This window comes from Seriola lalandi, unplaced genomic scaffold, assembly GCF_002814215.2.
Source record: "Seriola lalandi dorsalis isolate HSWRI2012SDOR001 ecotype SW California unplaced genomic scaffold, Sedor1 jcf7180002054361, whole genome shotgun sequence".
In the NCBI taxonomy this organism is placed as follows: domain Eukaryota; kingdom Metazoa; phylum Chordata; class Actinopteri; order Carangiformes; family Carangidae; genus Seriola; species Seriola lalandi.
The window spans coordinates 47,523-61,477 of record NW_019524914.1 but is presented as its reverse complement, the minus strand read 5'-3'; the positions used below and the strand labels follow the sequence as shown (position 1 = coordinate 61,477).

The window sequence follows — 13,955 nt, the reverse complement described above, 5'->3', positions numbered from 1 at the left end:
TCTGGTTTCTGTTTCCATGAGTTTTCAGAGTTCAGGTCTCTACACTGCTGTGAAGTGTGCTGAGTTTAACACTGTTCCTCATGAGGTTTAGAAAATCAGAAACTGTCAAAACTTACTGGATCAACTCAGACGTCCATGTTGGTCGAACACAAGAAGTCTCTCTCCTTGTTTTTCACGTTATTGTGACAATTTAATGTGAAATGAATGTTTCAGACCTTCTTACTTTTGTGTTGTTTCACTGCAGTTGTAGTGACACTGTTTTTTAAACCTCAGATATATTTTGCAGTTTCTCTGGCATTACATGTAATTTGGTAAAAAGGTCGCTGACGAAGATGTGTGTTTAGTTTTGACGTGTCAGGGTGAAGCAGGGTGTTTTCTCTCTGTGGTGAGCCCTGACGCTCACAAACGTGCTCGGGGCTCAGACGAGGTGAGATGTACAGGAGGATCCTCATTTTTGGAGGATGTTGGACGATTTTGCAAAGTGTGATGTGGCGCACAGAAGCGCTCATTACGAAAATCTGCTTCCTTTGTCTCCTCACACTGGGCCAAGTGCACAGGAGCTGCTCAGAACTTTCTGTCTCAGATAATGTTAAAAATCACTGTTGACTTCGTATGTTTTTAGCTAAAGCCAAAAAATAAGAGAGTCCGACAGTGTCGCTTCTATATCTGCAATTAACACGATCCTTCATTTTCATCCAGGATGGAAGAATTGTCTATTTTTTTATTTTCCTACATGTCTTATCTTCTCTCAGCAGTAAATTTTATATATTCATAATATTTTTTGTTTTTTGGCTATGGATTGTTGTTTGTTGTCATGGTTACATTTATGTTCCTAATGTCTGAAAACCGAACTTCCTTTGGGATGATAATAAAGTTTAAGTTGACATCTCAGCATTTCGTTTTGTAAAAACTTTATATCTATATATATAGAAATTAAATATCTCGATACAGTTTTGCCCAAACCAAAGTTTTATTTATCACATGCCAAGGTACAGATGGATAATGTCCAGTAAGCAAAGCAGTAATATGAGGGTCGGACTTTGCTGCAGGGCGGACATCTTTATTAAGAACATATCACATATGGCGGGAAATATTGCGATATTCAATATTATTGACTATAAGCCCAGGCCGAGTTTGTCTGCAGAAGGATGTTCACGCTCTAACAGCAGGTGGTTCCTGTGCTCTGATGTTTCTCCACAGATAACTCCACACCTGTGAAGGTGGCCTGCTACATCCTGATTGGAGTTGGGGCTTTCTCCATGCTCATGGGCTTCCTCGGCTGCCTGGGGGCCATTTATGAGATCCGCTGTCTGCTTGGCCTGGTGAGTGACGGCGCTGTGTGTTTGTATGGTAAGATCATGTCGACATGATGATGATGATGATGAATAACACAGGTGTGGTACAGGTGGAGGATTAACTGTGGAAATATAATAAGTTTGTCCTAAAGGACAGCTCTCTGTTTAACTTCATAACATGAAACGTTGAACTTATCCGGTGGGATTTAAAAGGTTTTCATCAGTCTGAGAGGTCAGAGCGTTCAATCACTGATGTTGGCATCAGTCGACGACGCAGCCTGAAAACAAAGGATAAAAATGTCAAAGATACGACTCGTAATATTAATCTGCTTCTAGTTCCAGTTTCTGCCTGTGCTGCAGTACTCTTCATGATTTAGAAAGGATGAAGAGCTTGTCCTCTACCACTGAATGCACTCTCCAGATGTGCCATAGTATTAACCTACATGTCTACAGTGTGTTTATATATATGCAGAAGCTGAAGCACAGTTTGTTTTTCATGCTGTGTCTCGTCGACTGTCAGTGGGAGATCAGTAGACCTGGTGTTGTTGTTGTTGTTGTTGTTATGGATCAGTATTCAGGGGCAGAAACTTCGATCCCCTTCAAACCCCAACCTTGGCTTTGATCACACCAAAACTCATACTGAAACATCTAAGGTTTTATTCTATATATGTTTATGAATAAAACATAAGCAACAATGTGTTAGTCTGTCTCTTAACACTTCTCTACTCTCTGTCTCAGCTCAGCGCCCATTGGCTCTTACTGAAGATGTAAAACTTTGAAAATTGCTCATAAATACATAATTTATCATTTATAATTTAATTTTTTTTTTTTTTTTAAAGGGCTATTTAATTTATTACTACAGCTGCTCACTGTATTTTTTTATCAAACAAACAGGAGGAAATTGTGCATATCTTGGGCACTACTTTTAGAGGCGGACTAACCCAGATTTGGTGCTCTATTGAGTATTTGGGGCATTACACACACACACACACATTTTTGTGTGTGTGTGTGTAATGTAGGACTGATTCAAAATAAACAGCAGCGTGTTTATGACGGTAGGTTTCTGTGATGTGTTGAGTAGTAATGAAGATGCTGTGACACCAGGATCTCTTCTGAGTTGATAAAGCAGAAGCAGAACCTGTAAATAACACAGCTGCTCCAGTTCTTACAAATGAAACAAAACAAAACAGGAGTTTGATTAGAAGTGTTAATAACACAAGTGCCAGTATCCTCAAATCTCATATACTTAACATTATAATATTGTTGGGAACAAAAATGTACAGAATGAATAATGAGAAGTAACAGGATGGATTATGATAAGAGGCTTTGAAGTCAAACTGTATACACACGGAGTAGAAATACAAGGTTCGGGGGCTTTTCCAGTCGAGTATTAACTGTAATTTAATAGATTTTGTGTAATTATATAAACAGAGGCGCAACGTCAGGAGAGGCAAACCAGGCAAAGGGGGACATCTGTAAATTGTAGGGGGCTTGTTTGGGCTACACTGAATGTGCACATGAGCCAGTTACATGTTCATGGTGATGAAGGAATGCGTCACCCAGGGCAACAGTGTGGATCACAGATTTGTTTTTACTAGATTATGGAAACAGTGGAGCTCCTTAATCCTCCGCAGTCTGGTGCGACAGGCCGATCACAGCAGCGCCGTCACTGATCCGACGTGTTTTAATCGTCTCCAGATGTTTGTTTCATGTTTATCACCTGTTTGTTCCTCCTCAGTACTTCACCTGCCTCCTGCTGATCCTCATCGCTCAGATAGCAGCTGGAGCCCTCATCTACTTCCAAAAGGATGTGGTGAGTGACATCACTTCCTCTTCATCAGTCCCCCCCCCCCCATCACATCTCTGTGACAACGTGCACACATGAGCATCATGGGAGTTTCCCCTCTTGTTAGTCTCAGTCAGACGCTCCATGAAGTGACTTTAACAACTGGAATGCGGAGGTTGGCAACACACCTGTCAATGATGCACCGTCATCTTCTGATTGGTTGACGGGTCGTAACATGTGATCAATAACACAACAATGTTCTCTGGCTGTGACACAAGAACAACAAACGCTATGAATAGAACCTAATTCTACCCTTCACAACAAGTAAACCACTGTAACTGAGAACACAGTGTCTGCGGAGGTGATGTGCTCCATGTGACACCAGACTGACGGCGTTCGGTGTCACAGCGCCCCCTGGTGTTTGGTCTGAGGCTTTTCCCACAGAAAGTGTGAATTACTCACAAAAAGCTTCTTTTTTCAGTGTTTTTATTATCTTTAAATGTATATTTTATGCATTCTGGGTCAAGCATCGTGGCTTTCTAAACCTTAAACCAAATTGTTTGCATCTATTTTACTTTATTTTCTCGGTTTGTTTCAGTCCTAGACTAAAAACTGTGTTTCTATTTATCTCACTACAGTCTCCCGCTGCCTTCAGACATGGATGTATGACACATTTTAGATTTTCTGAATGAGCACGACAGTTTGAAAACAAAGGAGTATTTGACGCCGATAGTTACATTCGAGATTTATTGATCATTTTCATGTAGCGTTTATGTTCATCTAGGAAGAAAAAAACCTTTTATTTGAATTCTGAAGGTGTCTGATATTATAGCTCATTACAGAACTGTAATCAGTGTAATGTCTGAGGTGTTTGGTGAAACTAACATGATAATAAATAGATAAATACACACATAATTAAGAAATACACACACACACAGATGAAAATTACTTTATTATTTCCTTCGTTTTACCAGGAAGTCCCATTAGTACACACCACATATTAAAATACAGCTTAAAATATAAAATATATTTGACATATAAATGGTGCATCTTTACAGGACAAAGAGTATTGATTTGTTTAATAAGATGAAGATACACTGATTTGTTCTGTGCGTGAGTCTCATTAAAACCGTCTGACGGGTTAAACTGTTCAGATAATGTAGTTTAAACTGTGTCCAGTACTTTAATGCAGAGAGGAGCTTCTGCGAGCGTCTCACACAGAAAGGCAGAACACTTCCTGTTGATGTTGGTATGTTCTTTCCAGTAATTAACCCCAATGTGAAACATCTGTGTTTCCTGCACATAAGACCTCATGCCTCCTTCACGCCATGTGAAAGTTGTTGTAATTACCAGTTTCTGACTTGTAAATAGTTTTCGCATCAGCATCAAGTTTTTTTTTTTTTAATTACAATTGATTTTTCTAAAAGCTCCAATACAACTGACCCGGCTCTGAAGCTGCCAGTAAACTCAAACAAACATGGAGGCTGAGCGAGCTGGAGGAGACAAAGAACCAGGAAATAAAAACCAACAAGAAATCTTTTTTATTTTATTTATTTATTTATTTATTTATTTTAAACCATCAGCGTGAAAGAGAGAACCCTCGGTCTATAAATCATAATCTCCAGACATAAAGGAACTATATCCTCATCAGCAGTAGTAGTGCTTGTACCTCAGCTTTCAACAGAGTATGAATATAATGCAGCTCTTCATGTGTTCTCCACGTCTGGACTGTTTATCATTATGATAAGAAAAACCAGCGCTGTCGTTTCAGTATTACACCGTAAACTGGTTTATGGGGGACGTGAACTAGGAGACGCACGCCAGCTGGACACTGACACAGTTTATTTAACTCAGATTAACAACCATGTGGTCACACACACAGACACACACACACACACAGACACACATACACAGACACACACAGACACACACCCTATTCGTCTCCAAACATAAAAGTATTTGGTGCATTTTTCTGAATTGCTCAATAAAAATAAAAATGAAAAACAGGTCAGAGTGCACAAAGATCTCACATTGATCCTGGCTCAGACAAACAGGAGTCTGAGTTCACATGTCCTCGCTGCTCCAGCTGTATGAAACAGCTGAACAGAATGAAATGCGATTTAAAAACAAAAAAACAAAAACCCCCTCAGTTCTGCAGAATGCAGGAGTTGCAGACAGGTCTCTGTTTATTGTATCTGAACATTTGGTGGAAGCTGTTGGACCACGTCTCAGCCTCTCTGCTCTCTGCCAAATACAGGTTCAAGGAAAACCTCCCTCCTTCTCTGAGGGGAAAAAACATCTATCTGGTTTTCAAATATGAAGAGCTGTGTTCACTGGAGACCTTGAATGTCTCAACATTCAGCTCTGAAGCTTGAAAGGTTTAACAACAATTACACACAGACTTCCTGCATCTGGTCTCCAGTGATTTGTATCAATTCAACCACTCGTGTGTGTGTGTGTGTGTGTGTGTGTGTGTGTGTGTGACACATCTAAAAGCTCAGGTTTTCCAGCAGATTTTTGAGTTTGAGGTTTTTGTTAAAAGTTAAAGGAGATTTCTACCACATTAAAGTCTGTGCAGTAAATGTGAAGCTACAGCCTGCAGCTGGTTAGCTTAGCTTAGCTTAGCTTAGCTTGGCACAAACACTGGCAGCAAGGGGACACAAGTTAGCCTTGCTCTGTCCAAATATGTCATTTTTACATATTGTTTTTTGTGCAGATTAAACAAACAAGATATAACGTGTTAATTGGTGAGTTTTTAGAGGCACATTTTGTTCAATTCGGACAGAGCCAGGCTAGCTGTTTCCCTCTGCTTCCATTCTTTATGCTAAGCTAGGCTAACTCTCCTGCTGATAAGTCGTATCATCTATCTATCTAACAAAATTTTAATTGATTTCCATTGTGCATAAGTGTTTTTTGCAGTTTTTGTTTATTTATTATTTCTGTTTATTCACCACCAGATACTAATGAATGCGACAGACATTTGCTGCTAACGATACACAGCGGCACCACATTTGTTTCACAGATCAGACCGTTTTCCAACTCCAGCAGTTTCACCTGTTTTCCTCCAGACAGTGTCATTTCTTTTTGTTTTTCTCCTGTTTCCTTTGTTCGTTCCTGAGCTGCAGCTCTGTGATTAATGATTTGGTTTAATTCTGTCATGAAACATCTTACATACACCGCACCAATATCTTCACAAAGAAAAGAAAAAGTAAGAAGAAAAGCAAAATAAAAAAAACACGCATTCAATCCGACATGGAGCATAGACATGCGGAAACAAACTATTAACAGCATATAACAAATGTAAAACATTTTTTTGCTTGTGTTTAATCATTTTTATCTCAAGCAGTCACATATTTTGTTTTACCAACACCTGAACTTGTTTTCTTTCAGTTAAATGACGAGATGTCCAAGATCGTCACCAAGGTGCTGCACAACTACCCTGGGAACAACTCCACCACAGAGCAGGCCTGGGACTTCATCCAGAGGAATGTGAGTCAGAATCACTGATCTGAGATCAGAGCCGGGCGCAGACTCAGATTTATCTGTTAAAATGCAAACTGCAGATACAGACACTGACATCACATCTCCCACTGAAATCTTCTTGTCAGTAAAATCTCTGTTTTGCAAAGTGGTTTTTGTCTGTAATTGGCTGCTAAAAGATAATTTCCACTTTTCCATTTCACTTAAAACTGTTTCCGAAACAAATGAACATGTTTGAATATTTCGCTGCTTGACTTTAATTCAAGATAAAGACATTTACTTGTAGGCAGTTTTTGAAACAATTTGTTTTGTACTGGAAAAGGACTGAACCATAAAAGTACAAGAGAACAAGACTTTTAGGATTTGATACCAGACAAAAATGACATCATTTTTGCAGACCACACTGCAAGTTACTCATCTGGTTAGAGTTACAGTTGAATGCAAAAGTTTGGGTCAGTTTACATGATTCTTGATTTTTGATATGAACAATTAAAATGATTTCCTTCTGTTAACTACAAAAATCAACAAAATGTGTAATTTGACCCAAACATTTACATACAGCTGTAAACTGTAGTTGTCTGGGTTCCTAAGTCAACACTCTGACTGAACCCGTGACTTCTGCCGAGGCGCGTTTGTTTCCGTCTGGAGAGCTGCTCCAGTCGGATCGAACATCCTTGAAAAGCAAATGTTCCTTGGCTGCCGGTGACGGCTCTTGTGATCTTATTCTGGTCTGTTTATTTTTCATTCACCACACTGCTGATGATCGCTGTCTGCAGATGGAGTGCTGTGGCTGGAGCGGTCGTATGGACTGGAGCGGTAACATGGTCATCGTCAACAGCTCTCAGCTGCTGTTTCCCTGCTCCTGCCAGAACATCTCGCTCGCCACCGGAAACTTCTCTGACAGCGGCTTCTGTGAGGCTCAGACGCCCGACTGGCCCGTCTACGATGTGGTAAACAGCGTTTCCTGTTGCTCTCCCCTGTTTACTCTCCCCCACCTGTATGTTCTTCCTTCATTTGCTCTACTTGTGTTTTAATCAGGGCTGTGCTGCCAGTGTGGAGAGCTGGCTCCTCACCAACATCGGGATGGTGCTGGGAATCAGCCTCGGAGTGGCTCTCATTAAGGTACAGCAGCTTTATCATTCATTAACGTGGCGCCTCTGTCGTAACTGTGGTAAATTACATTAAAAGGTCCCGTATTTTACACTTCCCCAATGTTTTATTTGAAGTGTTGACCCATGAGAAGATATATTTGTGGTTTTAAGAACCAAAAACCATCTCAGTGTAGTTTTACATCTCCTCTCAGGCTTCTCTCTGGAGCTCTAGCAGCAGGTCAGTGAGCCAATCAGTGGGCGGAGCTTGGGGCATGGCTGAGGGCAGTCACTGCTTTGTTGTGACATCACAAAGTTACAGTCAAGTCCTGATGGCTCATTTTAAGGCTCAGTTTCAGTTTTCATTTCTCTGTGGACTGAGCACTTTGATACTTCCACAGTATTAATATAGAACTTTGACCTGCTTTATAATCAAGAGACATGGACATCTACCTTTTATACAATATGGGACCTTTAAAGTCATAGTTAGAGCACATTTAGCGTCTGTAATGGGATACATTTCCAAGGGACAGTGAAAACTTGGGGGAGAAATTTAAAGAGGAATTTCATGAAAGATTCAGGAATTTGATTTGATCGCTTAAAGTCTGCAGAGAACCACAGATCAGGAGGTGGAGAAAATAAAGTTAAAGAGTGCTCAAAGTGCTTTGTTGATTTATGTTTTTGAGTTTTAAACCAAACATTGTCAGAACAGTTTGCACAGATGCCAGAGGATAAGAGTTGTAAAATCCACTCTAAAGAGTGTTTATTTCAGCTGTGAAATCGTGGTTTCATGTTGGACTCAGTTAAACTTTAACAGCGATGTCAGATCTGCCTTCTACCATCTTAAAAACATATCAAGGATCAGAGGATTCATGTGCAGGCAGGACTCAGAGAAACTGATCCCTGCTTTCATTTCCAGCGGGTCAGATTACTGTGACGGTCTTCTCCCCCGTCGCCAGAAAAAAAAGATGCAGACGACTCGTTCGAGCTGCATCACAGCAGTCCTCCGGTCTCTGCACCGGCCTCCACTGTGTCAGGGAGGACAGTTTAAACTCACTGCTGCTTGTCTATAAATCTATGAGTGCCTGAGGATCAAAATACATCTGACTGTCTTATACATTTGAAGCCTCTGAGCCTCTCAGGTCGTCAGGTAGAGGTCTGCTAACTGTTCCCACAGTGCTAACTACACATGGAGAAACAGTGTTATTAGTTATTGTGCACCACGGAGCTGCAACAATCTTCCAGACATGGTATCTGCAGGACTTGAAAAGTCTTAAATTTCATTTTTACATCCTGAATATTTTTTTAAAACTTTTCGTAGGAAGCTCATCGACTCACAAAGTGTCGGTTTAAGCAGAAATGTATTTTTATTTTCTAATTTATTAATCTGTCCATCAATTTCTGGGTCCAGGCGTGGACAGATGATCAGAGAACGGGCCCCTGACAGCGTCGTTTGCAGTTGTTTAGTGTCTCTGTGATCATTTTGCATCTTGCTCTTTTGTTTTACAGCTGCTGGGGATGATCCTGTCCATCTGCCTGTGCAGGAACATCCACACAGAGGATTACACCAAAGTGCCAAAGTACTAAAGCTCGATGGAGGCAGTTACAAGGTTGAACTGCAGATGCACAGAAAGAAAGAGGGAGTAAAAAATAATGATTTTTCCAGCCTATATCTGGTGAAATGTTGTGTCCAAATGTAAAAATAATGTGTTTTTGCTTTATATTTTGTTGGATTTTTCTTCTTTTGAGGCACTTCCATCTTTGTTTTGTCAGTCCAGTTTCTTTGGAGCACTTTAGAGACTTTTCTAGTTGTGAACTTTGGATCAGAGAATGATGCTGAGATGTGAGAGGATCAGAGGAACTTAAAGTAAGAAGTGATGGATGAGGAGAAAGTGAAGCGTGAGGTACATGTTCCTGCCCTGCCCGTACACGTTCTTAGGCTCAGATTAGTTTCCATATTGTCTGTTTCTCTGTAAATTATCGCTTCCTGGTTTTTGATTCCCTAAAAAATCTGAAGAGAAATCACGTTTGTTGTCTGTAAAGACGGAAACAAAGCTAAGTTGTTTTTTTTTTTTAGATTCTGCATGACATCTGATTTGGACAACTGGAAAATCCACCTCGTGGTGTGTTGTTTCTTTTTGTTTTTTTTTATTTTAATACACCAGCGTTTTGAGTTTTTGTGAAATGTTTTTAGTACTTTGTATATAATTTTAGTCATTATTTGTGTGACTTTGAATCCAAAAAACAAAAATGCTGCCAGTTCTTTAGCAGCTGGTTTCTCCCTGAATTTTTTTAAAAGTTGGTTGTTTTCTTTTTCATGTTTTCTTAATTTTTTGAATTGTCAGGATTTTGTTCTGGAAATAATAGAAATAATGAGATACTAAAGAGGAACATTTATGATACTTGTTTTCTGAAAGTGTCACTCTCAGTTTACAACTGTCTTCTGACAAGCAAACATAAGACTTTTCTTTTTTCTTTTTTCTTTTAAAGCTTTAAGTTCATAGCCCATATTCTACCGACCATAACCTGAAGAGTGAACTGTTTATTTTTAACCACTTTTGAAGGATGTGATAAATTGAAATTTACACAACAGATTATTTTGGAGCAGGGGAAATATTTTGGAGGAAATTTGTTTATACAGAAAAATCATTTGAAATTCATTTATATACAATTTTAACATTCAGCCCAGATGTTGTTTTTATAATGTACAAATCCACTCTCCTGTTTTCTGTTTATGTACAGTCTGTATGAAAAACATTCCATTAACCTTATAAAAAAGAGAGAGAGAGGGTACGTCTGTTTATAACTAGATGGACTTGTGGTACTGTAGCTAGCTGGATTAGTATGTGTGTACTCACAACATTCATTCATTCTATTTCATTTTGCCAATAAACTGATTACAGAAGTTTGTTGTTTGGTTTAAATCCATCCTCTGAAACAAGCTGTCACTTCCTGTGTTCAACCTGCACAAGCTGCACCACTTAATCTTTTTATATTAAAGGGGGTATTTGTGCGTTTTTTTCCTGCTGCCGAACATGTTTCCTGAGCAGGTGGTGGTGGCTGTCGCATCATCGCGTTTACAAGACAAGAGGTTATAATACGCCCTCTGAGCACCGCGACATCTTCAGTGCAGATTGAAGCCTACAATGAGTCGCTATCAGAAAGTGACACGATGTGCGGAGGCTAGCTGGCTAGCATGCTAACTTCAGTGGAAGAAAAGATGTGATGGAGACAAGAGCTAACATTGGTGTTGCCTTCCACCGCTGGAGACAGCTGTTGGTGACTAAAGAAATGAAGATTGATGCTGAACTCTCAACGTTTCTTCTAGACATGTTAGTAAAAAACTGTTAATGCTAACGTTGGCTATCTAGAAATAGCAAAACAAATAGCTCCTTTCACAATGGGTCAAATAAATGTAAAGCGAAACCACAGAGAATTATCACCCAGCTCTGCAGTAACCCACAGCGCTATAGAGCTTTTCATTCATCATTTTCAGCTCATTGTTTTGGTTTTACAGCCACAACTTCACTATATTTATTCACTTACTCAGCTATCATTAGCATTGTTTTCTAGCAGCAACTTAACTGTCCTCCACCTGCTCAGCTAATTAATGTTGCTCTGTATTTGCTGCATGTACGAAAAAGGCAAATTCTTGTATGCCCCCAAGTGGAAGCCCAGGACCTGCAGTTTTAAAAATGTCTTTGAGTTTAGTTGGATTAAAAGAATAAAAATTAAAAACATGCACACAAACACACATTAGCTATAACACAAACAAATAAAACAACTACAGTTGAAACATTAATTGCCTGCAAGTGGCAGAACGCCAGCAGCTGTAACTTGCCTGATGGAGCTGAAACTGTTGACTCTGCAGCTGCTGAGTCTCACAGCAGTGTGTCCAGAAATATTTTTACTTTTGGTATTTTTTATTATTTTGAAGTACTGTACATGAACTGTTTCATTCAGACTCTGCTACTGTTTACTGTGCTGCACACTGTGCTATATTAAGCTATCACTGTTAGCATTAGCACACAGCAGCTTGTTTTTTAGAGACGTAGAGAGTTTCTCACAAAAAATAATGTGATAATAACATAATAACTTCATATCCAGTATTAATTCCAGTAATCATTTTTTAAGCTAACATGAGCAAGATGGGTTTAAAGTACATTTAATTTCCATGATGAAATCTTCCGATGAAGACCATGTGTTATGATCAAAAGCTCCAACAGAACCTGAGGCGATGTTGTCAAATGAATTATCAAATACACAATGAATACAGAGCAGAGCAACAGTATAAAGCTGCAGGCAGCCTGCACACAGTCTGTAGTTCCTGCTCAAACCACTGGAGGGCGACGTGACTCTATTTAAGAACCTGCTTTTATTCTGAAAGTGTCCAAAGACACAAGTAATAGAGAGAAGAGACAAACTGATAGAGAACTGAACTACACTTGTGTCTGTTGGAGCATTAATGAGTAAAAACTGCTGTCTATTTGAATATTTGGAGATTTTGTTTTTCAAACTTTTTTATAGTTTTATAGTTGTATTATATGAAATTCACAAAAAATATATATAACATTATAATATTGTATACTATATATTATAATGTATTAATATAATGCTTTTTTGCACAATGTAACGGAGAAAAACGGGTCAGATATTAACATATAAAACTTTTATATGAACATTCATAATGAATTAAATTCTCAGATTCGTTTCATTGTGTAAATAAAAACATAATCTATGCAGCTTCTTCATAAGACGACACACACATAACAGTGACATGCTGAGCTACCTTCATCACACACACACATCTCCAGCCTCAGAGGCAGACGGACTCTCCCTCACCTGTCCAACACACACATTCGACTGCTGCCTCAAAGCGGAGCAAAGTGTTCATGTAGTGTCCTCCACACAAACGCACAACAGTCCAACGGTTTTCACCAGCCCCCCCCCCCAACCCTTACTATAGAACCTCCAGACTGAAAAAGACAGAAAACGACTGCAAACAACACAAAGAGACGCAATTATGGTCATTTATCATCTCTTTGTGGTCATTTTGTGTCTGTTTCTGTTTGTTTTGCATCTCTTTTAAAGCCTTTTGTGAGTCTGTTTGATAGATTTGATTCTCTTTGTGGTGACTTTTCACGTCTTTTGTTTGTTGTGTATCTATTTTTAGACCCTTTTTGTGTATCTTTGTGGTCATTTTGTGTCTTTTCTCTGAGCTCTGTGACTTTCAAACAAGAACTATTAACAGCCACTTCTCTTACAGAGGCTGTGAGTGGCGGCCCCCTGGCCTCTTGGCCCCTGGGCCTGTGCTCTGTAGGCTTGTTCAGTAATCCATATATGGCTGCAGTCAGAATATGAATAAATGCCAGTGAGTGCCAGTAGAGCCATAAAGTGAATCTGTGTGTATGACCCAGAGTTGTCATGGTCAGTGTGTTGTCAGTAGCGTGTTGATTGATTATTGGTCGGCTGATCCTAATGTGGTTTTTTCTCTGTAACGTGTGAAAACCTGCTGCAGAGGAAATGACTAAATAAAGTTACTGTACATGAGTGTGTTCAGCTCATGGTCCAAAAACACACACAGTCACATCAGACATCTTTCATCACAGACATGTGAGAAACAACAGCTGACAGGAAACAGGCAAGACATTTTGTCTTTGTGTGTGTGTGTGTGTGTGTGTGTGTGTGTGTGTGTGTGTGTGTGTGTGTGTGTGTGTGTGTGAGAACGTCTGCTCACTTGCATTTACACACACACACTCACTCCACAATCCAGACCAGTGAGATCATCATCAGCCATGTTGAGCGTAATGTAATTTCACCTCACAATGAGGAGCGTTGAGCGCAGAGAGAGGAAGTCATTAGTGATACTGATGGAGTCTGTGTGGGGTCGTCGTCTCATTGATAACGGCTGCTGAGGAAGTTGAAGAGGTTAAAACGGTGTGAAGACTTTTCTAATGGTTGAAAATATTCGGAGCTCAAACCCACTGCGTTCTTTTCTTCCTGATACTGTTTGAGACACGGCACCTGAACTGAAGTCCTGCTGAAAACTGCCTTACTCTCGCTTGTTTCCCGGTACAGCACTGAGTACAGTTCTGTTTATTATGCAATATGTGTAGATGGTGATCACTGAAACCCTACACCCTGCACCCCGTCAAAGCATACAACTGCTGATGAATTTCATCTGAATATAAACAGGTTTACAGCCACGCCGCCCGCTCTGCAGCAGTGCTTTGTTGTACAGCTGAGGCTGATGGGAATGTCAGTAGTTTTGGCGCTAGGGGGAAAAGTTACCAGGGGTTTTCAAAG

At 39.8% G+C, this 13,955-nt stretch overlaps 1 protein-coding gene across 1 annotated transcript in view; it reads left to right on the top strand.

The window, feature by feature from the left end:
* Window positions 1–10,554, top strand: part of LOC111656641 (CD82 antigen-like) — a 31,980-nt gene extending 21,426 nt beyond the window's left edge. The window contains exons 4-9 of the mRNA XM_023408441.2: window positions 1,201–1,322; window positions 3,034–3,108; window positions 6,472–6,570; window positions 7,338–7,511; window positions 7,600–7,683; window positions 9,159–10,554. Coding sequence (XP_023264209.1) covers window positions 1,201–1,322; window positions 3,034–3,108; window positions 6,472–6,570; window positions 7,338–7,511; window positions 7,600–7,683; window positions 9,159–9,236 — 632 coding nt within the window. The 3' untranslated portion in view covers window positions 9,237–10,554. The remainder of the gene's footprint in view (window positions 1–1,200; window positions 1,323–3,033; window positions 3,109–6,471; window positions 6,571–7,337; window positions 7,512–7,599; window positions 7,684–9,158) is intronic.
* The last annotated feature ends 3,401 nt before the right edge of the window (window positions 10,555–13,955 follow it).